This window comes from Guillardia theta, assembly GCF_000315625.1.
Source record: "Guillardia theta CCMP2712 unplaced genomic scaffold GUITHscaffold_48, whole genome shotgun sequence".
NCBI classification, from domain to species: Eukaryota; class Cryptophyceae; order Pyrenomonadales; family Geminigeraceae; genus Guillardia; species Guillardia theta.
In genome coordinates this window covers 436224-462226 of record NW_005434626.1, presented here as the reverse complement: position 1 = coordinate 462226, position 26003 = coordinate 436224, and the positions used below count along the sequence as shown (strand labels likewise).

Here is a 26003-nt window from a genome sequence, read left to right as displayed (position 1 = left end):
TCCTCCTCCTCCTCCCTCCTCCTCCTCCCTCCTCCTCCTCCTCCTCTTCTCTCCTCCTCCTCCTCCTCCTCCTCCCTCCCTCCCTCCCTCCCTCCCTCCCTCCCTCCCTCCCTCCCTCCCTCCCTCCCTCCCTCCCTCCCTCTCCTCCTCTTTCTGCATCATCGGTACTCATTGCCCATGTCGAATCTTCTCTCTACCCTGAACGTCGACCAGCTCGTTCTCCTTGTCCCTGACCCTGCGAGCAGGAGGAGCGAGCATCTCGAGTGCTACAACCCCGCAAGGGAGGACGTGGACCTTCGAGCAGATGTTCCTTCTCCGACCGAAGTTCGATGATGACAAGATGAGAAGCAAAGATCTGCCTCTTTGCCCATCCTCCTGCCTCGAGTACTCCCTTCCCCTTCCGTTCCTCAAAACTGTCTTACCATCATCCTACCTGAGCATGCTTGCATTCTTCGCTCCACCGTCTGAGAATACTGACCCCTTGGACCGCCTTCCTTTGTCCTCCTCCTCCGTCTATCCTCCGATGATATCTATGGAGGCACACATCATCGTTTTCTCTCCCTGTTTTGAGTTGCACGACTAAAAATGAAGTGGGAGCATCTTCCAAGACCGAGACCTGCAAGGAGGGAGAGCAGGGAGGAGATGTCTTCCAGCTGACTTGACGCACTGACAGCTGCATGCTGATGACCACAGCATGTACATGAAACAAACATCTCATTCTAGTCAAGATTTCAGCTCTACCGACGATCAGCGGAGGGCGTGTGGAAAGGCTGAGCTGAAACAGGTTAAAACTTGTGCTCCGGATCAAATATCATTCCTGCCAGTGCTTCTCACAGGTTATCATGCCCACTACCACATCTCATACCACAATACCATGTTGCTGTTTTTGTTCTTTCTTTATTACATCTCAAGCGCGGAAAAACAAACTGCGTCAAAACCTGACCTACTTGTACATCGCCGTCTCATCTCGACCGCAAGACTTTTTCCCGTGAGGTTGCGATCCTCTCTCTATCCAACCGTGCGCAGGCGCCCTTGGAGAGAGGTCCCGTATATAGCCTATGGCAGTGTTTACTTTCCTCCCTTCTTTCCTCCCTTCTTCTCCTCCTTCTTCTCCTCCTTCTTCTCCTTCTTGTCCTTGGCTCCGGTGTCCTTGGGGGGATACTCTCTTGGAAGTGGCATGCTGTGTTCTCTTGTGTGAGTGAGAGCAGAGCAAAGCCTCCTCCCTTATATAGGGAAAGGGGAGGGGCAAAGGGGGGGCGGAGGCCGCGAGGTGGGGAGGAGTAGGAGGGGTGAAGTTGGGGGAACAAGATGTGTCGGTGCGACGAAGGAGGCGTCGGAAGGAGGTTGGGTGGTGATGACAGGAGGAAGGAGGGGTGGCAAGAGGGGGGAGAGGAGGGGGAGGGGGAGGGGGTTAGGTAGCGGGGAGGAGAGGGGAGGAGAGGAGGAGGGTAGGGGTTTCGGTGGGGAGAAGTTGAGCCTGGTGACTCGGCCAGGCGCATCGAGGACATTAATCCCAGGGGGTGGGGTGGGGCGGATCTTGGTGATAATGGGTACGGTGGCTTGAAGTACCCTATTTTCAACCAGAGCAAACTTTTATTTGAGAGGGGTAAGAGAAGGATTGGATTCATCTATAAGGAATTTGGGGGTGGGGTAGTGAACCTGAGTATGGTAGGGGTGGGGCTGGGGAGGAAACTGGGGAAGAAGGGTACGATGACGGATGACATTGAGTAAAGTTATTGGTACTATCGCCTCCGTCATGGGGATTGATGACTTGTGAGAAGTTCGAAGTTTGTCAGGGCCTGGTTGGTACCGAGGTGAGCCCGCGGGACCCGCCGCGGAATTCCGGGCCGGGCCGGGTCGGAGTCCGGGCGGCCGGGCCAGGCCCGGTGGCACGGTGCCACCGGGTGCCACGGCCCGGTCACACTCGGACGGTCCGATCACAGTTCAACCGTTGTGACTCAGTGACTCAACACTGGCACCCCTCGCCCACATCTGAGAGTCCGGCGCTACCCCCCGGCCCCTCAGGCTCCTTCCCTCGGGGAGGCTCAGGCTCAGGGCCTCTCCTCCCGAGTCCCTCGCCTCTTGCCACCCCCTCAGTCCCGGAGTCCTTCCGAGTTCCTCCGGGAGTCCTGTCACTGATTCAGTCACCACCCAACCTCTCAGTTCCCGGGGACCCTGCTTCTGCATTCCCGCCGCCTCGCGGCCGCTCCGCCCCCCGGCCCCCCCCTTGCCCCTCCCCTAAGGAAAGCGGAGTTCAGGACACCCGGAGCCAAGGACAAGAAGCCTCGGAGTAGAAGGAGAAGAAAGAGAAGAACTTCGGGAGGAAAGAAGGGAGGAAAGTAAACCGTGACTGCCATAGGCTATATACGGGACCTCTCTCCAAGGGCGCCTGCGCACGGTTGGACAGAGAGAGGATCGCAACCTCACGGGGAAAAGTCCATTCCATGTTGCGTTGCGGTCGAGATGAGACGGCGATGTACGATTAGGTCAGGTTTTGACGCAGTTTGTTTTTCCGCGCTTGAGATGTAATGAAGAAAGAACAAAAACAGCAACATGGCAACGTGAGATATGTATGAGCATAGTGACCTACGAGAAACTTGGCAGAAATGATGACTGATCAGCACAGGATCAGCGCTTCCCAACTTCGCTGCACCTACGCGCTCTGACATATTGGAACAGCACAACGGCACACTGGAGAGTCCCCTCACCACCCACTGTTACCGTCCGACTGGACCTTCGGTCGATCGCTCTACAGCTGGCTCGGTGAAGGTGTCAACTGGTCCGATTGCCAGACATCTCTAATGCGAATGACACAGGTCTATGTTCGGAAGCGCCGATGATTCTTACAAGACATGCAGAGCAGCATCTCTTGCTGCTGCAGGAGACAGTGAAGGGCTGTCAGGCAGCCGACTCAAGGACAAGTCTGTCAACAGATAAAACTGAATCTTCCTCCAGTTCGAAGATTGCATTGAAACGAAAGTCCTGAACACAATCCCTTGACCCCGTTGCGCTCCTTGCAAGCGCAGATCAGCCAATTGCTTGCTTGTTTCGTTCGTTCTTTATTACATCTCAAAGTGCGGAAAAACAAACTGCGTCAAAACCTGACCTACGTACATCGCTGTCTCATCTCGACCTGGGCCGGCAGCAGTGTTTACTTTCCTCCCTTCTTTCCTCCCTTCTTCTCCTCCTGCTTCTCCTCCTTCTTCTCCTTCTTGTCCTTGGCTCCGGTGTCCTTGGGGGGATACTCTCTTGGAAGTGGCATGCTGTGTTCTCTTGTGTGAGTGAGAGCAGAGCAAAGCCTTCTCCCTTATATAGGGAAAGGGGAGGGGCAAAGGGGGGGCGGAGGCCGCGAGGTGGGGAGGAATAGGAGGGGTGAAGTTGGGGGAACAAGATGTGTCGGTGCGACGAAGGAGGCGTCGGAAGGAGGTTGGGTGGTGATGACAGGAGGAAGGAGGGGGTGGCAAGAGGGGGGAGAGGAGGGGAGGGGGAGGGGTAGCGGGGGAGGGGAGGGGGAGGAGAGGAGGAGGGTAGGGGGTTTCGGTGGGGGAGAAAGTTGAGCCTGGTGACTCGACCAGGCGCATCGAAAGAATTTGGACTCATTGGAGTGGGGTGGGTGGTAGAAAACTTCAAAATAACCCCTAGTTTCAAAGAGAAAAAGGTCTAGAGGATAGGGGTGGAGAAGCTTCACAGCGGGAGGGCGATTAAAAAGCTGGGGTTGTCATGTACAGGGGGTAGGTGATGATAGAAGAATGAGGGGAAATTGGAGTTCTGGAAATGCGGGGAATGATGTGATGATAACCGGGTGGTTCGACCGTATCTCGAGGGGAGATTGGGGGGTACTAGGCTGCTATAGCCGCGCACGGAGTAACGACGGTACCAATACTGTAGCTGAGGGCCGGCGGCCGCTTTGCCCGGTGAGTTGAGTTGACTCGGATGTTTACTCAAAGGTTGAGTCACGGTCGGAGTCCGAGTTGCCGCCGGTACCTTCCCGTTCGAGCCCGGTCTGACTCTCCTCTTTACTCAAAGTTAAGTTAAAAATCAGTACGAGGACAATCCGGGATGATCAGGAGAGTCGAGGAGGCTTGACCCTGACCGTACACTGTCGCACAGGCCAAACGGCGAGAAGAGAAAGACAGCGAGAACCAAACCTAATCCTGCCGACTGCTGTCCCCCACTGAAACCCGTCCGAGCCATCTTCTGAAACTTGGTGACCCGTCCGGGCCGAGCCATCACTCAAAGCTTCCGATACCGCTTTATAATACGGGCCCGCCTCAGGACAAGTTTGATTGTTTTGAGTAGGGTGGGTCCAAAGCCCAGCACGTAGGCTAGGCGAGAGAGCAACGAGACGATGCACAGGCCACAGTACTTTACTCACAGTGTGTACGTGCTTGGGATTGTGCTAGGGTGTTGTCTGCATCAGGCTGGAGGCTCCAGCAGTATCATCTGTGGAGACTGCGTGTTCAATGTATCGGACGCGGGTGTGTTATCCAGAAACCCGCAGGTGAGCTGTGGGAGTAGCTGCACTAAACTTGAATTCAGTGGTTTTGGTATTCGAAACATAACCATGGGGACTTTTGACGGGCTCTCGAACTTAGAATACCTCTTGCTTGAGAACAACAACTTGGAGAGCCTTCCTGAGGGAATCTTTAATGGACTCTCAAGGTTGGGACAACTCAATCTTTACAACAATGAACTATCGAGTCTACCTGCAGCAATCTTCAACGGGCTCTCAAATCTGCAATACATTTATTTGTACAACACCAGAATATCGAGGTTACCTGAAGGAATCTTCAATGGGCTTGGAAGATTGGCCATTCTGCGTTTGCACGACAACGAGCTGGAAAGTCTACCAGCAGGTTTATTCAATGGGCTCGGGACTCTGCAATATCTCTATCTCAACAACAACCAGCTGAAAAGCCTTCCAGCAGGAATCTTCAGCGGGGTCTCGTGGTTAAGGTATTTGAACCTCGAACAAAATCTTCTACAGAGTCTTCCTGCGGGAATCTTTAATGGGATTATGGGTGTCCAGATTCTGCTGCTGGGACATAATTCGCTCACTTGCTCGCAGACGAGCCTTTCTGCAGGAATATTCAATGGACTCTCAAACTTGCATTACCTCTACTTACAGAACAATCATCTTGAGTGCCTTCCTCAAGGAATATTCAACGGACCCTCAGGCTTGTGGTACCTAAACCTTGACAGTAACTATCTGAACGGCTCAATAACAAGTCTTCCTACCGGAATCTTCAACGGGCTCTCAAGTTTGCAGGAGCTTGATCTTGGCAACAACAATCTAGAAAGCTTGCCTACAGGAATATTCCAGGAACTCTCAAGCTTGCGGAATGTGCATTTGGGTTACAACAAGCTCAACAGCTCGGCAGCAAGCTTGCCTAAGGGAGTATTCAACGGGCTCTCTTCACTGTGGTCCATAGATCTTGGGCAAAACATGTTAGAAAGGCTGCCTACAGGGATATTCGACGGGCTCTCAAGCTTGGGGCGGCTTTATCTTAACTACAACAAGCTTGAAAGCTTGCAAACAAAACTTTTCCAGGGACTCTATAGCTTGCATGAGCTGGATCTTCAAAACAACGAGCTGCAGAGCTTACCTGCGGGGATCTTCAATGGACTCTCAAGCTTGGAGTACGTGCGTCTGGGATATAACAAGCTCAACAGCTCGCAAGCAAGTTTGCCGACTGGAATATTCAACGTTACAAGCGTGCAGTACCTTGGTCTCAAGGGTAACGAGCTATGGAGTCTTCCTACCGGAATCTTCAACGGGCTCTCAAGTTTGCAGGAGCTTGATCTTGGCAACAACAATCTAGAAAGCTTGCCTACAGGAATATTCCAGGAACTCTCAAGCTTGCGGAATGTGCATTTGGGTTACAACAAGCTCAACAGCTCGGCAGCAAGCTTGCCTACGGGAGTATTCAACGGGCTCTCTTCACTGTGGTCCATAGATCTTGGGCAAAACATGTTAGAAAGGCTGCCTACAGGGATATTCGACGGGCTCTCAAGCTTGGGGCGGCTTTATCTTGACGGCAACACTCTAAAGAGTCTACCTGCAGGAATCTTTAACGGCCTGTCGAGGCTGTGGTATCTTGATCTTCAAAACAACGAGCTGCAGAGCTTACCTGCAGGAATATTCGATGATATCTTGAATATTTGGTTTCTGTACCTCAACAATAACTCACTCTCAACTCTTCCTGCTGGAGCTTTTGACAGCGTGCCGTACTTGGGAAATCTATTCCTTGATAATAACAATCTAGAAAATCTTCCTTCGGGAATTTTTGACGGCCCTTTCAGATTGGGGACTCTAGACCTTCACAGAAACAAGTTGAAGAGTTTACCTGCATTTGACAAGCTTTTGTATCTGTCAAGTTTAGATCTCCATAGCAACAATCTTGCCTGTATTTCTTCGGATGCTTTCAATAGCATGGCATATCTCCAAGAATTGGATCTCACCGATAACAACCTCACATGTTATCAAAGGTCTTGGCCTAGTATTGCTCAATGGGATAGCAACCTCAAACCGTGTCCCAAAGAAACTATTTGTCCAGCCAATAGACGTAACTATAGCTCTGCTATATTGAATTCAACAAACAATAAGCTTCAAAGTTGGGCTGTTCATCCGGGCTATCTCAATTGTCGAATGGATTTTACGTGGAAAGAAATAATTAATGGGTTGTTGGCGAACAATCAGACTTTCAAGTCAGGCGGGCTTGGAAAGCTTATGACTCGAACACACTTCGAGGTATGGGTGTGCTCTTATCAGGACAATTGTGCCATGCCGAAGGATCCCTTTTGCTACGTGTTCGACGAGCAACACAGGCTCTTTATCTCATGGTGACTTGTTTTGCATCTCCTTAACAATTTCTGTGAGCTGACGATGCTGCAGGGGTCTGGAGAGTGAAATTGGACTGAGTTGAAAGCGTAGTAGTGTAGTATAGCTGACAAATCCGGCATGGCGGCAATGCAATCTACTAAGATCGTCAGCTCACAGAGATTGCTAATGAGATGCGAAACAAGTCACCATGACTGAAACCTGCCACAACCCCAGGCTGACTCGCCGGACGCGGGGAGTCCATTGCCAGTATCGTGACGGTAGCACCCGGTTCCCGAGCCTTCCCCACACCCCTCCCTTGGTTCCACACATCATGCTACTTCAAGGCTTATGTTACCTTCCTCAGCTAGGCCCGGCCTGTGGTAGTCCTTGTGACGCCAAAAAAAGACTTTCTTAGCTCGGAATGAGTAGCGTCAAAGTGCCCAGCTGGCGACGCTGTATCCCGACGCCCTTGCGGAGAGAAACGACGGAGAGAGAAAACTTTGGCTGCCGTATCCAGTCTGATGAAGATGTAAGAAGAGGAGAGGCGGCACGGAGCAGCGACGGCGCCGGCAGCAGGAGCAGGAGCAGCACGAGGGACAAGAGGAAGAGATCGAATGAAGAATTCAATAACTTGCAACGGAGAAGAGGACGAAGTGTGTATCTTAACCAGATGTGGGAGACTACTTTCCTCCTCTGTCTCTCCAGCCCCTCCTCTGTCTCTCCAGCCTGGAATAGCGTTTTGTTCCACATTTCCCGCTGCTGCTGCTGCTGCTGCTGCTGCTCCCCGAACTTTCCGGCGGGTAGACTCTCCCTCGCCTCCTCCCTCGCTCCCCGGCTCTCAAGTCTCATCCTCCCCTTCTGATCGTCCCTGTCTTCTTTGCAGCCAACATTGTTCCTGACATGACAAACCCTCCTCCTTGTTCCCCTTGTCGCTCAGTCGACGCTTTCCCGTGTTATCGCATCTTTCAAGCATGTTTCCTGCTGTGTTGGTACCATACATAGCACAGCACACAGATCCTTGTTTCTGATGCTTGTCATGCCATCGAGACATTGACTTGTCCTAATGTTGCACTTCCCATGCGAAGCTTGGAATTCTGCACTCATTGAATCTTCCATTTGACTTCGGGGTGCAGGTCTATTCATTGAAGGGACAGACATTTCTTGATGTTTCTGTTGATATTGATGCTCCTGTTGCTGGTCTTGTACTCCTCCTCCTCCTCCTCCTCCTCCCGCCATCGCCATCGCCATCGCCATCGCTGCCGTAGCCGTCGCATCTGCTCTGATTGATCGGCCCAACTTTGACCGCTGCTGCTTCCACTTTGACCGCTGCTGCTGATTTTCCTGCTGGACTCTCTCCTTGCAACCTTCTCATCCTCCCTTCATCCTCCTCCTCTAGTCTTGGCTGTTTCTTGGATACTTTTTGGCACTCTCCCGCTTCCTCTCTCACGACCTCTCTTCTTTGCTGTTACGTCCCCAGCCTTCTCGCAGCCCCATGCTCGCCCTACGTGTGAAACGCTCGAGAATTCTCTTTCCTGCTTCCTGCCCTCCTCGTCCTCGGCCCTTGTCGAGCCCTCCAATGGAAACCCTAAACCCTAAACCAGGTTCATTTTCCTGCTGGACTCTCTCCTTGCAACCTTCTCATCCTCCCTTCATCCTCCTCCTCTAGTCTTGGCTGTTTCTTGGATACTTTTTGGCACTCTCCCGCTTCCTCTCTCACGACCTCTCCTCCTCCTCTTCCTCCTCTATCGCACTCTCCTCATGGGGCTGCGAGAAGGCCTTCCGTCTCCTGCGTCTCCTTGTTGATTTTCCCTCCTCATGCACGTGCATTTGCTCAGTGCCGCCTACGATATCCTGTCAAAGCTTCTGCTTTTGCTTTGGCTTGAATTGCTGCTGCTGCTGCTCCTCCTCCTCCTCCTCGTCCTCCTCCTCCTACTGTTCCAGTTGCCGGGTCCCTCCCTGACTGCCATACCCTATATCGTGTCTTTCTTGCTCCTCATTGCTCAACTTGTGAATTAGCGAATCATTTTCTTGCTCCTGCTGGTGCTTCTGCTATTTCTGTCGTTGCTCATGACATAATCGTCGAAGCTCGTCCTCCTCCTCCTTGTCCTGGTTTTGCAATGTTCGGCTCCTTGAAGCGAAAGCCCTTCACTCTGTCAAACAACTCACTGTCGTCAAGAGCTCAGCAGCATCACTCTGCGATCGGGCAGAACAAGAGTTATCCTGCATCCAATTCAACGACTTCCAATACATGACAACATCATCAGCCTCATCCGACATCGAGAAAGAAAATTACCGATCAGACATTGACAACTTGTGATCGAGGTCGATAAAGGACGAGCTGAAGCGTACGTCTTGTACGTGAACTTCTCGACTCTGAGAGAAGATGAGCGAGGGAGGAAGAAGGCGAAAGGAGAGGGAGGATGGAATAGGGGGGCCGTGGCGGGGGAGGGGGTAGGTCGTGAGCCAAAGAAGAGAGTGATGGAGAGAGGGAGAGGAAGAGGAGGAAATAAGGGGGAAGGGAGGAAGAGAGGAAGAGAGAAGGAGAGGAAGAGATGGCGGGATGGTCGCAGCAGAAGGGAGGGGGAGGGGGAGGGGGAGGGGGGGGAGGAAGCAGCTCGCAAGGAAGGGAGGAGGAGGGGGAAAGTAAGGGAAAACTGAAGGTAAATTTGAACAAAAAAAGGGGGAAGAGACTTCAGAAAACAGAGTTGAGATTGTTTACATGAAGTTGCTCTGCACGGGTCCGAGATATTCATTCAAGTTTTGTAAGCTCCCACCACCACCTCGCTCTGGGTCATGTGCACAACAACATGCCTCTTTGATACCGTGTCTTCTTTCAATCGATGCGATGACATGACAGCACTTACTGACTACTTCCATTTTAGAATGCTCGACTCGTCCTGCTCCTCCTGCAGCCTTATACAAGCCTTGTCCTCCCCGTCTTCCGCTTCCCATGTCACCCAGACAAGCCTGATCAAATCTATCGCGGGGCTTCTCCAGCATGCCTGATAGTTGCGATCCTGCCTCCTCCTCTTTGGACAGGACAACTGTGGTCACCATGGCGCTGTGATCCACTCCTAGGACCGGGTCTTGCTTATTCCCAACAGCTTGCTCAGCAGCTACGTCGTGCAGAATGCAACTTGAATGTGTGCAGTTTTGGCGTGTTTGACTATTCAACCGATCTTCTTGCGCAGGATAGCAAATACGTGAAAGTGAGTCGAAAGAAGATGTTGAAGGTGGCGAGGAGCAGGAGCAGGAGCAGGAGCAGGAGCAGGAGCAGGGGTTGACAGCGCTGGAGTGCTTCGAGACAAACTGGGAATGGCGAAGCGTAAAGTTGTCTTGTTTGTGATCTCAACAACTTTTGCCAGTCAGCAGTCGCTCGTCTTGTTTCCTCTGACCTCCATAGAGATCACAACACACTCCTACGAGCTACAGAGCGATCTCCCGCTCAACTCAAGAAGGGCCCCGGCGTGCACAAGTGGTCTACTAGGGCCGCATACCTTACGGAGCTCCTTCTATCGCCATACTTACGGAGTTCCTTCACTCTCAGTATCGTGCCTTTAATCTTGTTGCTCATCGTGCCGCCCCAGTGATCGGGAAGACCTGTCATCCGGACTCGGACAAGAAACCGATTGCCGCATAAGGCTGCATCGGGTCTCTTTTCTCTGGTCCGAGTACGGTCTGAGCTCCTCACAGCCTGGCTCTTGCATCATCCTTGGGGCTCTGGTTGTCCCCGGGAGTCGACCGCCGTAGTTACTTGGGGAAGTTTGAGCGGCGGGGGGGGTAGGCCCGGTCAGGTGCCGTATCGCAGTCCCCGGTTTTCAAAAACTTGACGCCAAATCCGGGACTTAAGTTGGGGTGGGGTAGTGACCCCCACCCCTCTGTTTTAGCTTGTTGGCATACGTCCCCAGGGAGACAACCGTCCCACATGGCGGGCCTCTGACTACCCCCCCATGTAATCCAGGGCTCCACAGGTAGCCTTGGCTACACCACGCCTCCCCACCCCTGGAGCCTTCCCCCCCACCCCCCACCCAGAGCCACCAGCTCTAAACCTCATCAGGCTCCCATGGCTACACCCGGCAGCAAGAGCAGGGCAGAGCGGCAAGAATGGTGGCAGATAAATGCTGAAGTGGGTGCGAAGAGGAGGAGGTGAAGCAAACAACGGAAGACCAGCAGGGCGAATACGATCAAGATCACCAGCGGGTAAGGAGCATCCACTGATTTGCCACATTATACCGACTCTGCGGTAGCGTAAAACATTTCCGTTTGATCATTATGTCTCCGCATGATTCAAGTCAACTTGTTGTTTTGATTGTGAAGAATATCACTCTTATAGGAAGATAACAAAGTTGGTCAGGCAAAGCACACGCAAGGGCGATTGTTAATCAAGATCAATCATCAGGACCAGAGAAAGAAAGATTGACTGCCCACAGCAGATATGCCATACGCTGAATGCGCCGAATGCTCCCGGCAAGCAGGCGAGCACTTGGAGGGATGCTCATCGATAACAAGATGGTGGATAAAACCAACATCTCGATCATTCTTCATGTAACTTTGAGCTTCAGCGAGCTCAAGTCCAGATTCTCTCCTCTCTGCTGCTGTTGTGTGCGAAACGCAATACGCAAAGGACAGGTCAGGCTCTCTAGCTGGTCCGAAAGCTGGAACTTTGCAAGGTGTTGGTTCTTCTTAGATGTAGAAGCCTCCTCTTACGTAATGTATTTGCTCAGCGACGCATGCGCATCATGTAAAGAACGAAAATGGAAAAAGTGCAAAGGGGTTTTCAAGAAAAAAACTTTATCATCTTCTTGTGTGTGTGGACTCGCAGAGAAGGAGCATCAGGTTGGAAACTTTCGTGACGATTCAAATCATATTCAAATATCGCACACTAATACGAGACTGCAGGAACCTGTGGAGTTACAGAGTTCCAAATCTACAATCTTTAATTCCCAGAGAAGTAGACAGTCTGCACATTATGCCCCGTCACTGGTAAGTCATCTTATCGCTCTCGTGATGCTTTGGCCTCACATTTCTTACCATTTACTGTCCATGACAGGGGGATAGCGATGATGAGGCAAATGACAAGGAAATAGCCGGGTGAATCAACAACTTATCAATTCATCAGTTGTTTGACGATTTGTTTACAACAGTGGCGATCCAAACGAAACCATGTTCGTTGATATAGATTTTGATCAAGTAAAACCGCAAGGGACCAATGGGACGACAACAGCGAATACAAGCGCTAAGGAGGAAATTGCCTTGCAGAAAAAGAAAGTAGAAGATTTGGAAAGGCGATTGCAAGTTGAAAGAGATACAGTTGTTGAGTTAACTGAGCAGAAGCAGTCTCTTGAAATAAGAATGGAATCGTCGATACAGCATGTTATGTCAGTAATGTCTCAAGACAAAAAGAGGTTGAAGGATAGCATCGACGCCCTCAACACGGAAAAACAGAGTATTCTGAGCCACAACTGGATGATGCAGGAGAAGATTAAAAACCTCGAAAGGATTCTTGCTTCAAGTGAGAAGAAGGTCAAGGACGTTCAAGCTGAGAGTGAAAAATTGAAGTCATATTCAAAAGCGACAGAAAAAATGATGAAAATGATGAATGACGAGCTTGATGCGGAGATTTCTATTTCACAGACCTCACAAAATTTAGCTGAATCAAACATGAACAAAAGAGAGGTTTTCACTTTGATTATTGTTCGGGCTTCGATCTGAGTTTGCTCTTGTTTTGTAGGACAAATTTTCTAAGAATCAAAGTGCTATTGTGGAAGCTCATCAACATTTATTTTCTAAGATGCATGACGTCGAGAACAGAATCCAAGGCATATGTCAAACGCATGATAGCTTCTATGAGAAATATAAGTCTCAGAATGATGAGATTGCACGTTTGAGATCAGTTGAAGAAGAATTCAAGCAATACAAGCGAGATCATGTAAAGCAATCTGGAGCAGATGTTTTGAAACTGAAATCTAACCCACATGCAGGATAAACTGATGGTTGCACGTGATGAGCAAATAAATGAATTGCAGACAAGATTGTTTCAAATGGAAGAATTGAACAACGGAATCATGAGATCTAAGAATGCAAAACAAGAACCGATCTATGTGACTGATGCACATTCAGCGGCTTGCTGGAGCTATCAAAGGGGAGGAATCAAAATCCTCAGGACCAAGAAGAGTTCGGACAAGGAAGACTCAAGAGCAGACACCAATGCGTCACCGACAAAAGAATTCACGCCGAGCAAAGTGGAACTTCCCAACACAGAAATCAAATCGGAGGACCTGAAGATCATATCGAGAATAGCAGAAGGCTCTTTCGGTATCATCTACAAGGCTGAATGGATGTCTGCAACGGTAGCTGTGAAGCAAGTTCGCAACTCGAGCAGCTTGGACTCAGAAGAATTCAATCAGATTATTTATGACTTCAAGAGTGAGGTCTCGAGACTGATGAACCTGCGGCATCCGAATGTAATTTCATTTTTCGGTTCGTATTTCTTCGATTGCCAGCACTGTGTGATGTTCGCTACAGGAACCCTGACGGATTCGAACACGTTCTGCATAGTCACAGAGCTTCTTGAAGGTGATCTTAGGAAATACCTCAAGAATGAAGCCTTGTTCGATACTTTAGAACATCGAATAGAGCTTCTCCGAGAAGCTGCCTGCGGTGTAAGGTGGATACGAATTTCCTTGCTTCTAGAAGCACTCACACTGTTCCAGATACCTTCATGAAAATCGGTTGGTGCATCGGGATATCAAACCTGAGAATTTCCTGCTGCAGCGACTCCACTCGAATATGATCGTGAAAGTCTGCGACTTCGGACTCTCTCGGATCAAAGAAGCAAGTCATGTCAACACCATGCGGACGGCAGGGACCATGCTCTACATCGCGCCGGAAGTTCACCGTGGAGAACATTTCGACGAGCGCAGCGACATTTACTCCTTCACCGTGATGATGTGGGAGGTGGCTGCTGTCAAGACTCCTTTCTCCGGTAGACCCATCGCTTCCATCCCTGGGATTGTTGGCTGGGGAATGCAGAGGCCGTCGCTGGAGGACCTCGCCGATGTGTTCAATGCTGCTGATGGTTCTTCCTTCAACCTGAGAGAACGATTTTGCTCCATGATAGATCAGGGCTGGAGTCACGAACCAAATAAGAGACAGAGCATGTACCAGCTCGTCACGTCGATTAGCGAGTGCTTGGCGATGTTCAGGAGAAAGTATCAATCGGAAAGATTGGGCCCATCTGTTCGCGAGGAAATGGCTTGAACAAACGTGAGAAAGGAAGATGGCGCAAAATCTATCGTTTATTTACAGAATCAGAATGAAGAATTACGTTAGAACATTCACGTTACGATGACGGCAAGCTACATGTACAACATTCTCTATCGGGTGCCTGACAACTGCACAAGACATTAAAAACGAGAAACATAAATCATGGCCGATAGTGCGCCAACAAGCTTACCGATAGCAAGGCAGTTGAGAATTACTTTCACTTGGCATTTGCGAGTGCGATTCATACAAGTTTGCATTGGCCACAGTAGTACCAAAACCATCTACTGTGTGTCACGCTTGCAAGACATGGTCGACAAGCAACGTCACCGCAGTCAGGGCAGGTCAGTTCACGTAGTACGAAAGAAGCTGTGCGGCTCTCGAGCCTCGGGAATGGCAGCAAGTTTGGTTTCTCTCGGGAAACTTTGCCCTCTCCCTTGCAAGTCCTGCAAGCTACCTGGCATCAACCAGTACACCATCACGACCCACGATGATCAAGCGTAACCCTCACCGACTTCTTTGTTCTCGCCGCACTCGTGCTTGGCAATGAGCTCGTCAACGCCATGTTCGATTCTTCTTCATGCTCGACAACGTTGGAGTGCTCATTCTCGCGCTCAAGGTCGTCAGGAACAGGAGCAGCGAGAAAGTCGCAAACAGCTCTGTGAGATTTCCAGTGCAGCCTCTGGCATTCCTTCGAGCACTGAACAGCGGCAGGTTTCAGGTTGAGAACGAGAGAAATCACAAGCTGCAATATTACAATGGGAGACATGGCATGCAAGGACTAAGATGAAGAGTACTGGTTACGCGAAAAGACAAATTTCAGCCTAACAACTACAGGTGAGACAAGCACCAGAAGTTGTTAGTGCATCAACTGTCCTCCCTCATGCAGCTCATCTATCCTACAGATTTCCATGTCTACATGTCATCATCTTACATATGCAACTGCTCGGCATCGTCCGCATCGCTTCTTCGCCTCTGCTGCCCCGCAAGCCCGGCAGGACATGGTTCAACTGCTGGTGAAACCGTCCTTGAAAGACTTGACTCGGGTAAGGTACTCGATGATCGGATCCCGGACCGTTGACTCCCGGCTCCGGAGTCTGCCCGGCCCGGCCCGGTGGGCCGATCATCGGATCATCAACCGGAGTCCCGGCACGGTCCGGCGGCCGTGGCCCAGACGTTCACAGTCTGAGGCCGCGGGCCGCGTCTGATCCGGTAGCGGCTCTGACAACAGTGACCCCGAGTCAGGAGTGACCCGGCGTCAATGATCATCGGATCATGGCAGTGGCGCGGCCACCCGGCATCCGACTCCCCCGCTGAGCCCCGGCCTGTGACACGGTCACTCAGTGGCATGAAAGTTGGACGCCGGGCCCGACGGTCTCTTTCACCGACTCTCAGAACTTAGTGCCAGTGACTGCAGCTGATCACTAAGTCACTCAAGTTGAAGGGAATGAGATGTCATCAACTTGTGGTGGCAATGCCATGATGCCGATGCTAGACTGCCAGTGACTCACTGAGTCATCTGCTTCTCGCTAATTTTTTAAAAGTTATTGGAATTTGGCAAGCCATACAAATATAAAACTATTATTACCATCAGTAGGTATGTTTTTATAAAAGAATTGTAAATAAACTACCTACCCGGTAGGATTCCGAGATCAATGACTAGTGGCCCGCCCCGGACTTTTGGTGCTGCCCGAGGGCATCGATTTCGCCAACTAGGTGATTCTTGTGCTGCCGCAGCAGCAGCGGCTACAACTCTTGTTCTGAGGGGTGGGCGACATTTAGAACCGAGAGATTCTTACCCCTACCCCCATTTTATCCCATAAATACACCGGTGATAGATATTTAAGCACGTCCCTGGCGTCGTTTTGTTGCTTCACCCCTTGTCCAATCACCCCCACCCCCTTGATCAGATAGACCCTACCCCTTCCCGCGAACTTCGGAACTTACTTGCGGTTGGCCCAGGACAACCCCCGCTGTCTCCAGGTCTGATCGGCTGTCTACAGCCCCTTCACCTTCCCAAGTGAGCCGCTCATGTGATCCCTCGTTTGATGCCGCCCCGGGGCCATCATGGACTGAACTGAGACCACCCCTTTACCTTAGTACCCACCACCTGAAATGCTAACCCCCCATGACACCAACAACCACCCCTCCTTTCACCACCCTCTATTAGTTCTTGCAATGCCATTCTCCCTCTTTTCCCATCGAGGGTTGTAAGGAACCCGCCCCCATGGGGACCCGCCTCAGCCTCGCCCCCTCTCACTACCTACCCATAGATCATGTGATGTCTCCTAGAAACCGGGTGGGGTACTCCTAAGCCTCATACCCACCCCTCAACCCAAAATGAGAAAACTTGTAGTAAAGTAGGGGGTGGAGAGCATTATTTCTAGAGGGTAGGGTAGTAGATTCTGTGAAAGTGGGTGGTGACCGGTGTTGTACCCCACTTTTTAAAAGGACCACAGAGTAAATTGACGGGGTCCATGGTGGGTGATAGGGTCCTACCGGACATTCATGGAATCGGACATGGTAGGGTGGGGATCTTTTTGGGTCACAAGGGGTAGGTCACTGTGTGGAAAGGGTGTACTTGGTGAGGGGTAGCTATTCTCTATGATGAAGGGTGGGTCATGGAACGGAATCAAGGAGGGGTGGTCCAGGTATTTTCTCATAAACCCCACCCTCTAAAATGTAGCTTGTCATGCAACCCTACCATGATGGGGAGCATATGTACCCCACCTACCTTTCTCCCATTTTTTACCCCACGTTTTCCCAGTCGATTGATGCAATTGATGACCCCCCACCCTCTTGTTTCATTTTGGTTCTTACACCCCTGCCATATACGACGAATACCCCACACCCCCGGCTCGACTGTACCCCTACCCTGATGACAACACTACCCCACATTTCCATCTCTCTGTCATAGAAAATGGGGGTACGGTGAATTCGTTGTCCCCCTGCCTCAGGGTCCAACGTGAACATTTTTCTAAGTAAAGGACTAATGAATCACTGCATACTTCCGAGCACTACTCTTTTATCACCCTACCCCTATTTACCATATGGGAATTCACCCCTTCCAATTACTACCCCTACCCCTTGGAATCAGTACCCCCACCGCCAAAAAGTTCCCTGGAGGCCGACGTCCTCCCATCCCATTGTCCTCCTCCTCCGCCCACCAGTTCCCCTCCGTCTCCACCAGTCAGTGGCACCTTCCCTTCTCATCCCCTCCCTCCTACTTCCCGTCTCTCTTCCCTCTCCCTCGTTCCTCCCTCCTCCATACATTTCCCTCCTTCTCCCATCCCTCCCACGTCGTTGTGAGATGGCACATCTTCGAGTGCTGCTTTTCGCCACCATGGCAGCGTCCTCAGCTGCGTTCCAGCCTCTTCTTGTCCGCCCGACCAACTCTCTTGTTGCGCCTAGAGCTACTCCTGACATCAGGTATGTCTCGCAAGCAAGCAGGTGTGGATCCGAAGGCAGGATTGAGCATGAGTTTGTTGATGGAGAAAGCGAGGGACTGAGATCCCATTGGTTGAATGAGCCGTGCGAGGATAGTCGATGATTGATGTGAAGAATTCTAGATTGCGATCATGAGCGTAGTTGGTAGATCTAGATCCCAGAGGCCGAATGGCTTGTTTAAGCAGGATATTGCAAGGCTGGTAGGTATACTCATACCGTAGTCGCAGGCCCAGGTCCGCATGCTTGTCCTTTTCGGCTTCTGCGAACCAGCAGGGAGGAAGTGTATCGTCGCAAGCAGGAGCCTTGGCTCGCAGCTCGGTTTCATTGAAGGCGTCAAGCGCTGCTTCAGCAGGAGATGAGAAGCCTAAGACTAACCTTGCCCTCTTGGCGGTCTACTTCATCGCTTGGTACGCTCTCAATGTGGGGTACAACATCACCAACAAGCAAGTGCTCAACGTTTTCCCGTGCTATGCTACCGTTGCCGCTGCTCAGCTCATCGTCGCTTGGTTCTGGCTCCTTCCCCAGTGGGCCATCGGGATCCGCCCGGTTCCCAAGCCGTCGGAGTCCAACATGAAGGCCCTCCAGAAGGCAAGACAAGCTGAGAGAGCCAAGGAGCGTTTCTGACTCTCTTGCTCCAGGTCTCTCTTCTCCATGGGTTCGGGCATCTCGTCACTGTCTTGTCGATGGGCTTGGGGGCTGTCAGCTTCGTCCATGTCGTCAAGGCTGCTGAGCCTGTCTTCGCCGCTGTGCTCAGGTGCTGAGCTCGAGGCGATGCCGCGATGTCTGAAGCCTCTTTCGCCTTCAGTGCCATATTTGCCGGCTCCATCATGGCCTTTCCAGTGTATCTTTCTCTCTTGCCAGTCTGTGCCGGTGTCGCCATCGCTTCTGCTGGGGAGGTGAGGATGCGTTGGGGGTGTTGAGTCAGACCTGACCCAGTTGCAGCTGTCCTTCACCTGGGCTTGCTTTGGAGCTGCCATGATGTCAAATCTTCTGTTTGCTTCTCGTGCCGTCTTCTCGAAGGTGACGTCGATAGATCGCTGCGTGTGCTCACCCTGACCTGCTCGTGTGTAGATGGCCATGAGCGGGAAGGATCAGGGCGAGAACATGGATTCAGCCAACACTTTCGCCGTCGTCACCATGTTGGCCACTCTGGTTAACGGCATCTCTCACTTGTCTCTTCATACTCACAGCTGCATCTTGATAGATCTGTGTCCCTGTGGCTGCTGTGCTTGAAGGCCCGAAGATCATGGGAGCCTGGAACGCTGCCCTGGCGGTGCCCGGTGAGTTCTGCCCGCAAACTCTTCTCCTAGAAGTGATGGGGTGTACAGGCATGACGCAGTTCAAGCTTGCCAGCACCCTTGCCTTGTCTGGCTGGTACCTCTACACCTACAACGAGTTCGCCTTCAAGGTATCCTCGTCGCCCTGCCGGTGCTAGCAGATGACCCGCGCTCAGGTCCTCGGCCTCGTCTCTCCCGTCGCTCAGGCCGTTGGCAACACTGTCAAGCGTGTCGTCATCCTCATCGCCACTGCCATCGCCTTCGGCACTCCCATGACTCCCATCGGCATCACTGGTGACTTGAAATGTCAGTGAGTGGAGAAGGATTAACGTTGATGGTGTCAAGGATCCGCCATCGCCATGGCGGGAGTTCTCGTGTACTCGCTCGTGCAGCAGGTAACAAGTGCTGGTTTCTTGACTCGGCTCCCTTGACAAGATTTCAGGCGTATGCCAAGAAGTGAGCGACTCGTTGAAGTCGTGTTGGGGTCCAGGAGGAAAGAAATGCAGACTCAACGACTGGCTCAAGACTGGGGCCAGGCCGCTTGCAATATTGTTTACATCTAGCAATCAAGTAAAGGGTTCTCTCCCGCTTAACTCTCTCCTCTTTCTCTGCCGTCTCCTGTCCCGTCGACATCTCACTACCGCGTCCTCAAGAGTCATCAAACTGCTCAGCCCCAGCAAGTCAGTTTGTGCATCTCACGACAGGCGAAACCTGGCAAGAATTTCCGCATGCCCGCTTCAGACTCCAGGAAAGAGGACTCTTCCACCAGATCTTCGATGTTAAGAGGCGACCTGCTGCTCCGTTACCTCCTCTCACCTCCGACTCGTCCGCACCTGTCACTGTCCGAGCATGCGTGAGTTGTGAAGATGCTGAAGGCTTGTCTGAGGACACCCTCCATGTGGGAGACTTCAGACTGCAGCTGCTTCGCCTGCTCTTCTTTCGCTCTTACGGTCTCGTCCAACGACTGGTTGTTGTACTTGAGCACAGAGTTCTCTCCGATCATCTGCGTGAAACGGCTGGTGGTCTCTTGCAAGCTTTGTATCAAACTCTTCTCCCTTCTTGCGCTCTCCTCCAACTTTCAGCGCATGTCACAGCCAAGTACATGTTGATGCTGTCATACCTGATCCTTCAGCTTCGATGCTTTGCCTTCATAGTCGATCAGCTGAGCTCTATGCGAACTTTCCCTGCTCGACGTCATATGCATGTGCGAGAAACATCTCCACATGCCTTTGCTCTGCTTCCTGCCTCCGGTCTTTCTCCTTCTCCAGCTCGTCCTTCAGTCTCAGGGTGCATGTCTGATGTTTCTGTCAACCACATGTCAGAAGAGAAGGAGTGCGATGGATTTCGAGGTCTTGTATGCCTGTTGCGAATCTTGTAGTTCCCGTTCCTTTGCACGGATCGCTGCCTCTAATCGTCGCACTTCTAACATAGATTTTGTGAGTGCAACACAATCCGACATGATCAAAAGATGAACAACCTTCTAGGTGCGTCTCTTCCCTTTCAAGAAGACGATTGTTACTCTTTTCTTCCTGCGATCGGATGAAGCTGTTTTTTTGGTTCAGATCCTCTTCTAGCTTGTCTAATTTACATTCAAGTTCCTTTGACATACTTGAGGTGAAGAAACATCGAATATAGATCATACCTTGATTCTTTCATCTTTGACAATCAGTTTTGATTGAACTTCCTTCAGTTCCAACTTCGTAGACTTGAATTCATCATTCAATGCTAGCATCTCATCCATCACTTGCGTATTTTTACATTCCAATTGCGTGATGATCTCAGCTTTTTCATGACTTTCATCTGTCTTGGTTTGTAGCATTTGGTTCAATCTGTCGTTCGAGGCGCGTTCTCTTAATAGCTCTCGCTCTAATAATTGTATTCTCTTTTGCATCTCTTCTGCTTTATCTTCTGCTGTCCTCATATCCAACGAAGCTTGTTTCACCCTTGACGTTGCTTCTGACAACCTGTCGTCTAAATCCCACCGATCCTCTTCTAGCTCTTTTACTTTCTGCATGGCTCTGTCAAGCTCTTGCTGTACAGCTCGCTTGTTGGTCTCGAGAGATTGGATCGCCTCAAGCATGCATCGTTCTTCTGCTTCCATGGCTGTTATCAACTTCAACTTCTCCGTTTCAAGCCTCTCAACTTGTTCTCTCAGCTCCTCTAACTTCTCCTGCTCTGGCACAGGCGATCGCATGGGCTCTGCAGCCGGCGGGTCTGGATGTTGAGACTTCACAAGCAGCCCATGTTGCCAAGAGAAAAATGTCAGCAGATGAACAGCTCAACGAAACAGTACGTATGCTCTTCTGCTTGCTGACTTGACCGACGTATTGTTCAACCCAGACTGCTTCGTGCCCTGCCAAGGAGTACGCTGCCATCATCGTCATCAAACATCGAGACCGTACGTGAGGGGATCGAGAGAGATTCTTCAAGACGGCCTCACCTTCACTCCTGGCTTCCTCCCCACACCCGAGCCTCCTCCTCCTCCTCCTCCTCCTCCTCCGCCGCCGCCGCCGCCGCCGCCGCCGCCAGCTGGCTTTCGTTTCGCCAGCATTTCCCGGTAGTAACTTCAATTCAACTTATAAGATAATAGTACTGAAAATGAAAACAGAACCTTTCAAGAACCTTTCAAAGTCACAAGTTCCCCGCCATCCGATGATCTGATCATGCCGCGCGGCCGGGTGCCGTGGCGGCACTGCCGATCGGACCGTCCGAGGACAGTAGAATGAGCCTCTCAGTGCCCGTGATGCACTGCGGCAAGTGAGTGATAAGAATGTCAGTGTTGGTCCGAATGGTGGCCGCGAGAAAGTCTCGATCTTCCTAAGCCTTGAACGTGCCACGGGCCAGTGGAGTCCGACCCGAGTGCCATAATGGCAATGGTCAGATGCAAGACTTTGTCACGCTAGCCTACTAGGCTAGTGACTACTGTGACTAGACTCAGTGGTATGATTACGCGGCAGCCTGGCAGGCTTGAACCACGTTAGAGCATGGTCACCGTGCGCGCCGCCGCGGGCGGCAGTCAAGGATCGGATTCTGCGGCGCCGGGGCTGGGCATCCTCGGAGCAAGTAACTTAAGGCCGTAGCAGCCGGAGCGGCCCCGGCAGGCGCCGCTAAAATGTGCTGAGCAGCCGCCTTCAGTGAACTTGGAAAGAGTGCTCACGGTCGGTTTGTTCAACTTTGAGGCGGGGTTGAAGTCAGTGAACTTCGGAAAGGCCGCTCCGCCGCGGGCCGCCGGGCCGGCTTTCTGATGTCGATAAAGCTGACGAACCCAGCAACTCGACAGATTATTCAGGTGACTGAGGAGAAAAGATGAATCACGGTTAACAAGAAATATCAAGAGAACTTGCAATGAGGCTGGTATATCCACGCTGAGACTCCACTACCATCATGCCATCAAGGCGAACCATTACGCCCTGAACCAGGAAAAAATCAAGATACGACGAGGGTCTTTCAGTCTTCTCTCCTCCTTCTGTCTCCTCCTTTATTTCCCCACCCTCCTCCTCCTCCATTCCCTCTGGCCATGGGCAGAAAAACAAGAGCGATGGGGCGCATGCCACGGTAAAAAGCTAAGGTCGAGTAAAACGATCCGGACAGAAATGAGAATCGATCTGGGGAGGTTACGAAGTAAAAGAATGTGTGGTAGTGGGTGGGGGTCAAAAAGGTTGGGGTGATATACACCTTGACCAGCCGCCGAGTTACTCGTCTGCCACCCCTCACAGTATATATACCCTCATGCTGCCCTCCCCTTCCTCCCTCCCCTTCCCCATCCACCCTTGCAAACCCCATCCTCCATCCCTTCTTCCCACCCCGTCCCTCCTCCTCGCCCTGGCTCATCTGTCCTGTAGCGCTTTGCCTGACGTCTGTAGGTCAGGCCCATCCTGGAGTGCCTGTTGATGCCGTATAGCATCGAGCTCCCTGCTGTCGCAGCGTCCATCATCGGATTGGTGATTCAACGGTACTGCCTGCTGGCAGGTACAATCATTGGAGAGTCGCACCTGCATGCAGGTTTGTAGTGATCGCTCAGTCTGCAATCGTAGATGGATATGCAAGGGTTTCGTTTCCTCTGAATAGATGCTGCCATCCATGATCCTGACCGCTTTAGTTCTCATTGAGTGCTACAATTCAACCAACTTGACCTGAGTGCATGACTTTGACGCAGCTCCTATGAAGATGCTGAGAGTGATGAGCCATTATCAGCATCAACAGCAAAGGTAGCGTTCTTGTATGAGCAGACCGCAGAGCACAAGCAAAAATGTATGGAGCGTAGGGGACATAATCGGTGCAGTGCATTGCGCTGAGTGGGTGAGTTGAAGTTGGTGACGGCAGGAGGAATCGATCTGGGGAGGTTACGAAGTAAAAGAATGTGTGGTAGTGGGTGGGGGTCAAAAAGGTTGGGGTGATATACACCTTGACCAGCCGCCGAGTTACTGGTATGCCACCCCTCACAGTATATATACCCTCATGCTGCCCTACCCTTCCTCCCTCCCCTTCCCCTCCATCCACCCTTGCAAACCCCATCCTCCATCCCTTCCTCCCGCCCCGTCCCTCCTCCTCGCCCTGACTCATCTCGCCTGACGTCTATAGGATTTTTGATGCGGCGTAGCTTGAGCCGGCAGGGTCTGCGTTGCTGATGGGGAAGTTCGCACCTCCCTGGTCGGAACGTTTTTGCAGGTAAATTATGTTGGGCGGCATGAGCAAATGCATCACTTGAGATCTGAGTTTGCAATAATGGGCTTTATCATGCCCTTGCAGTACAGGCTTACTGTGTGAGATCGCCCGGGCTGGCGGCGCACACTGCACTGGCCGCTCAGCGACCCCGGGCCCGGGCCGGGCCGTGGAGTCACGGTCCCGCGGCCGCCGCACGGTCTACCGGTGATCGTGATAGGTCTTCACTACTGAAAAGTTGTTCACGGCCAATCTGATACGGTAACTTAAAAACTTGAAAGGCCGGCGGGACTCAGGGGAGGCCCTAGGCCCGGGCGGATGAAGGGTGAGGGACCGGAAGCAAAAAAGAAGAGGGCAGCATGTGGTATATATACTGTGAGAGGTATTGATCGAGTAACTCGGCGGCTGGTCAAGGTGTATATCACCCCAACCTTTTTGACCCCCACTCACTACCACACATTCTTTTACTTCGTAACCTCCCCAGATCGATTCCTCCTGAAGTCACCACCCACCCTTCAACCCACCCACTCAGCGCAATGCACTGCACCGATTATGTCCCCTACGCTCCATACATTTTTGCTTGTGCTCTGCGGTCTGCTCATACAAGAACGCTACCTTTGCTGTTGATGCTGATAATGCCTCATCACTCTCAGCATCTTCATAGGAGCTGCGTCAAAGTCATACGCGCAGAGTCCATGTGGTTGGGCATACAATGAGAACGAAAGCAGTCAGGATGGCAGCATCTATTCAGAGGAAACGAAACCCTTGCATATCCATCTACGATTGCAGACTGAGCGATCGCTACAAACGTCCAATGGAGCGACTCAACTTGAAGCTTACACCACGAAACTTGTTCTGATACAATCGATCAGCACTCGGCAAATGAGAGTCCGAGCTTGAGAGAGAGAGCTGTGCATTTTCTTGTATGTCAATGCTGTGTGTATGACAAACCTGCGTACGACTCTCCTATGATTGTACCTGCCGGCAGGCAGCACCGTTGAATCACCAATTGATTCTATGGCAGTGAGCTTCATCTAAACCCAAACGATCATCCGAACGGTCTATGATCCTGTACGGTCGCCTCATGCTACACGGCGTCAAAAGGTACGCCAGGATGGACCTGACCTACAGACGTCAGGAAAAGCGCTACAGGACAAATGAGCCAGGGCGAGGAGGAGGGGGCGGGGCGGGAGGAAGGGATGGAGGATGGGGTTTGCAAGGGTGGAAGGAGGGGAAGGGGAGGGAGGAAGGGGAGGGCAGTATGTGGTATATATACTGTGAGGGGTGTTGATCGAGTAACTCGGCGGCTGGTCAAGGTGTATATCATCCCAACCTTTTTGATCCCCACCCACTATCAAACATTCTTTTACTTCGTAACCTCCCCAGATCGATTCCTCCTGCCGTCACCACCCACCCTTCAACCCCCCCACTCAGCGCAATGCACTGAACCAATCAATGTCCCCTACACTCCATACATTTTTGCTTGTGCTCTGCAGTCTGCTCATACAAGAACGCTACCTTTGCTGTTGATGCTGATAATGCCTCATCACTCTCAGCATCTTCATAGGAGCTGCGTCAAAGTCATACGCGCAGAGTCCCATGTGGTTGGGCATACAATGAGAACGAAAGCAGTCAGGATGGCAGCATCTATTCAGAGGAAACGAAATCCTTGCATATCCATCTACGATTGCAGACTGAGCGATCACTACAAACCTGCATGCAGGTGCGACTCTCCTATGATTGTACCTGCCGGCAGGCAGTACCGTTGAATCACCAATCCGATGATGGACGCTGCAACAGCAGTGAGCTCGATTCTATACGGCATCAAAAGGTACGCCAGGATGGGCGTAGCCTACAGACGTCAGGAAAAGCGCTACAGGACAAATGAGCCGGGAAGAGGAGGAGGGGACGGGGCGGGAAGAAGGGGTTTGCAAGGGTGGAAGGAGGGGAAGGGGAGGGAGGAAGGGGAGGGCAGCATGTGGTATATATACTGTGAGGGGTGGCATACCAGTAACTCGGCGGCTGGTCAAGGTGTATATCATCCCAACCTTTTTGACCTCCACCCACTACCATATATTCTTTTACTTCGTAACCTCCCCAGATCGATTCTCATTTCTGTCCGGATCGTTTTACTCGACCTTAGCTTTTTACCATGCGCCCCATCACTCTTGTTTTTCTGCCCATGGCCAGAGGGAACTTGTGGAGGAGGAGGAGGGTGGGGAAATAAAGGAGGAGACACTTCATAATAGGAAGAAGAGAGAAGAAGAGAAGGCAGGGCAGGGCAGGGCAGGGCAGGGCAGGCAAAGTCATGGAGCCGCAGAAGGAGGAGAGAAGACTGAAAGACCCTCGTCGTATCTTGATTTTTTCCTGGTTCAGGGTAATGGTTCGCCTTGATGGTAGTGGATCTCGTGGATACACCAGATCATTGCAAGTTCTCTTGATATTTCTTGTTAACATTCATCTTTTCTCCTCACCTCAATCTGTTGCTGGGTTCGTCAGCGTTATCAGCATCAGAAAGCTGGTGATTCATC

The 26003-nt window shown here is 51.5% G+C and overlaps 5 protein-coding genes across 5 annotated transcripts; 3 read left to right on the top strand and 2 right to left on the bottom strand.

Annotated features, from left to right (window-relative positions):
- Window positions 1–4564: 4564 nt before the first annotated feature.
- GUITHDRAFT_73335 (hypothetical protein) lies at window positions 4565–6316 on the top strand (the record flags this gene model as incomplete). The annotated part of the gene is made up of 2 exons (XM_005830121.1): window positions 4565–4950; window positions 5716–6316. Coding segments are annotated over 2 exons (987 nt in total), but the record flags the coding sequence as incomplete, so codon positions are not given.
- A 6752-nt stretch (window positions 6317–13068) lies between these two features.
- GUITHDRAFT_40597 (hypothetical protein) lies at window positions 13069–13882 on the top strand (the record flags this gene model as incomplete). Its single annotated transcript, XM_005830120.1, has 3 exons — window positions 13069–13303; window positions 13349–13490; window positions 13537–13882. Coding segments are annotated over 3 exons (723 nt in total), but the record flags the coding sequence as incomplete, so codon positions are not given.
- Window positions 13883–14103: 221 nt separating this feature from the next.
- On the bottom strand, window positions 14104–15102 carry GUITHDRAFT_153383 (hypothetical protein). Its single transcript, XM_005830119.1, has 3 exons — window positions 15021–15102; window positions 14598–14786; window positions 14104–14543 (listed from the first exon to the last, which is right to left on the bottom strand). The coding sequence occupies exons 1-3, from the start codon at window positions 15087–15089 to the stop codon at window positions 14331–14333; spliced, it is 471 nt and encodes a 156-aa protein (XP_005830176.1). The 5' UTR covers window positions 15090–15102; the 3' UTR covers window positions 14104–14330.
- A 2327-nt stretch (window positions 15103–17429) lies between these two features.
- GUITHDRAFT_158072 (hypothetical protein) lies at window positions 17430–19270 on the top strand (the record flags this gene model as incomplete). Its single annotated transcript, XM_005830118.1, has 11 exons — window positions 17430–17515; window positions 17848–18121; window positions 18172–18287; window positions 18339–18429; window positions 18476–18553; window positions 18605–18685; window positions 18738–18813; window positions 18862–18941; window positions 18987–19104; window positions 19156–19205; window positions 19253–19270. 11 exons carry the CDS (start codon window positions 17430–17432, stop codon window positions 19268–19270), a joined length of 1068 nt encoding a protein of 355 aa, XP_005830175.1.
- Window positions 19271–19477: 207 nt separating this feature from the next.
- On the bottom strand, window positions 19478–20911 carry GUITHDRAFT_110920 (hypothetical protein; the record flags this gene model as incomplete). The annotated part of the gene is made up of 5 exons (XM_005830117.1): window positions 19478–19601; window positions 19644–19885; window positions 19931–19979; window positions 20026–20114; window positions 20453–20911. The coding sequence occupies 5 exons, from the start codon at window positions 20909–20911 to the stop codon at window positions 19478–19480; spliced, it is 963 nt and encodes a 320-aa protein (XP_005830174.1).
- Window positions 20912–26003: the final 5092 nt, after the last annotated feature.

What these genes read in the sequence shown, in the direction of transcription:
- GUITHDRAFT_153383 (XM_005830119.1), bottom strand. Translation starts at nt 15,089, where the DNA reads ATGTCCTGCCGGGCTTGCGGGGCAGCAGAGGCGAAGAAGCGATGCGGA. An exon ending in GATGCCGAGCAGTTGCATAT is followed by an intron (nt 14,787 to 15,020) that starts GTAAGATGATGA and finishes GCCGCTGTTCAG; the next exon opens with TGCTCGAAGGAATGCCAGAG. An exon ending in CGGCGAGAACAAAGAAGTCG is followed by an intron (nt 14,544 to 14,597) that starts GTGAGGGTTACG and finishes GGTTGATGCCAG; the next exon opens with GTAGCTTGCAGGACTTGCAA.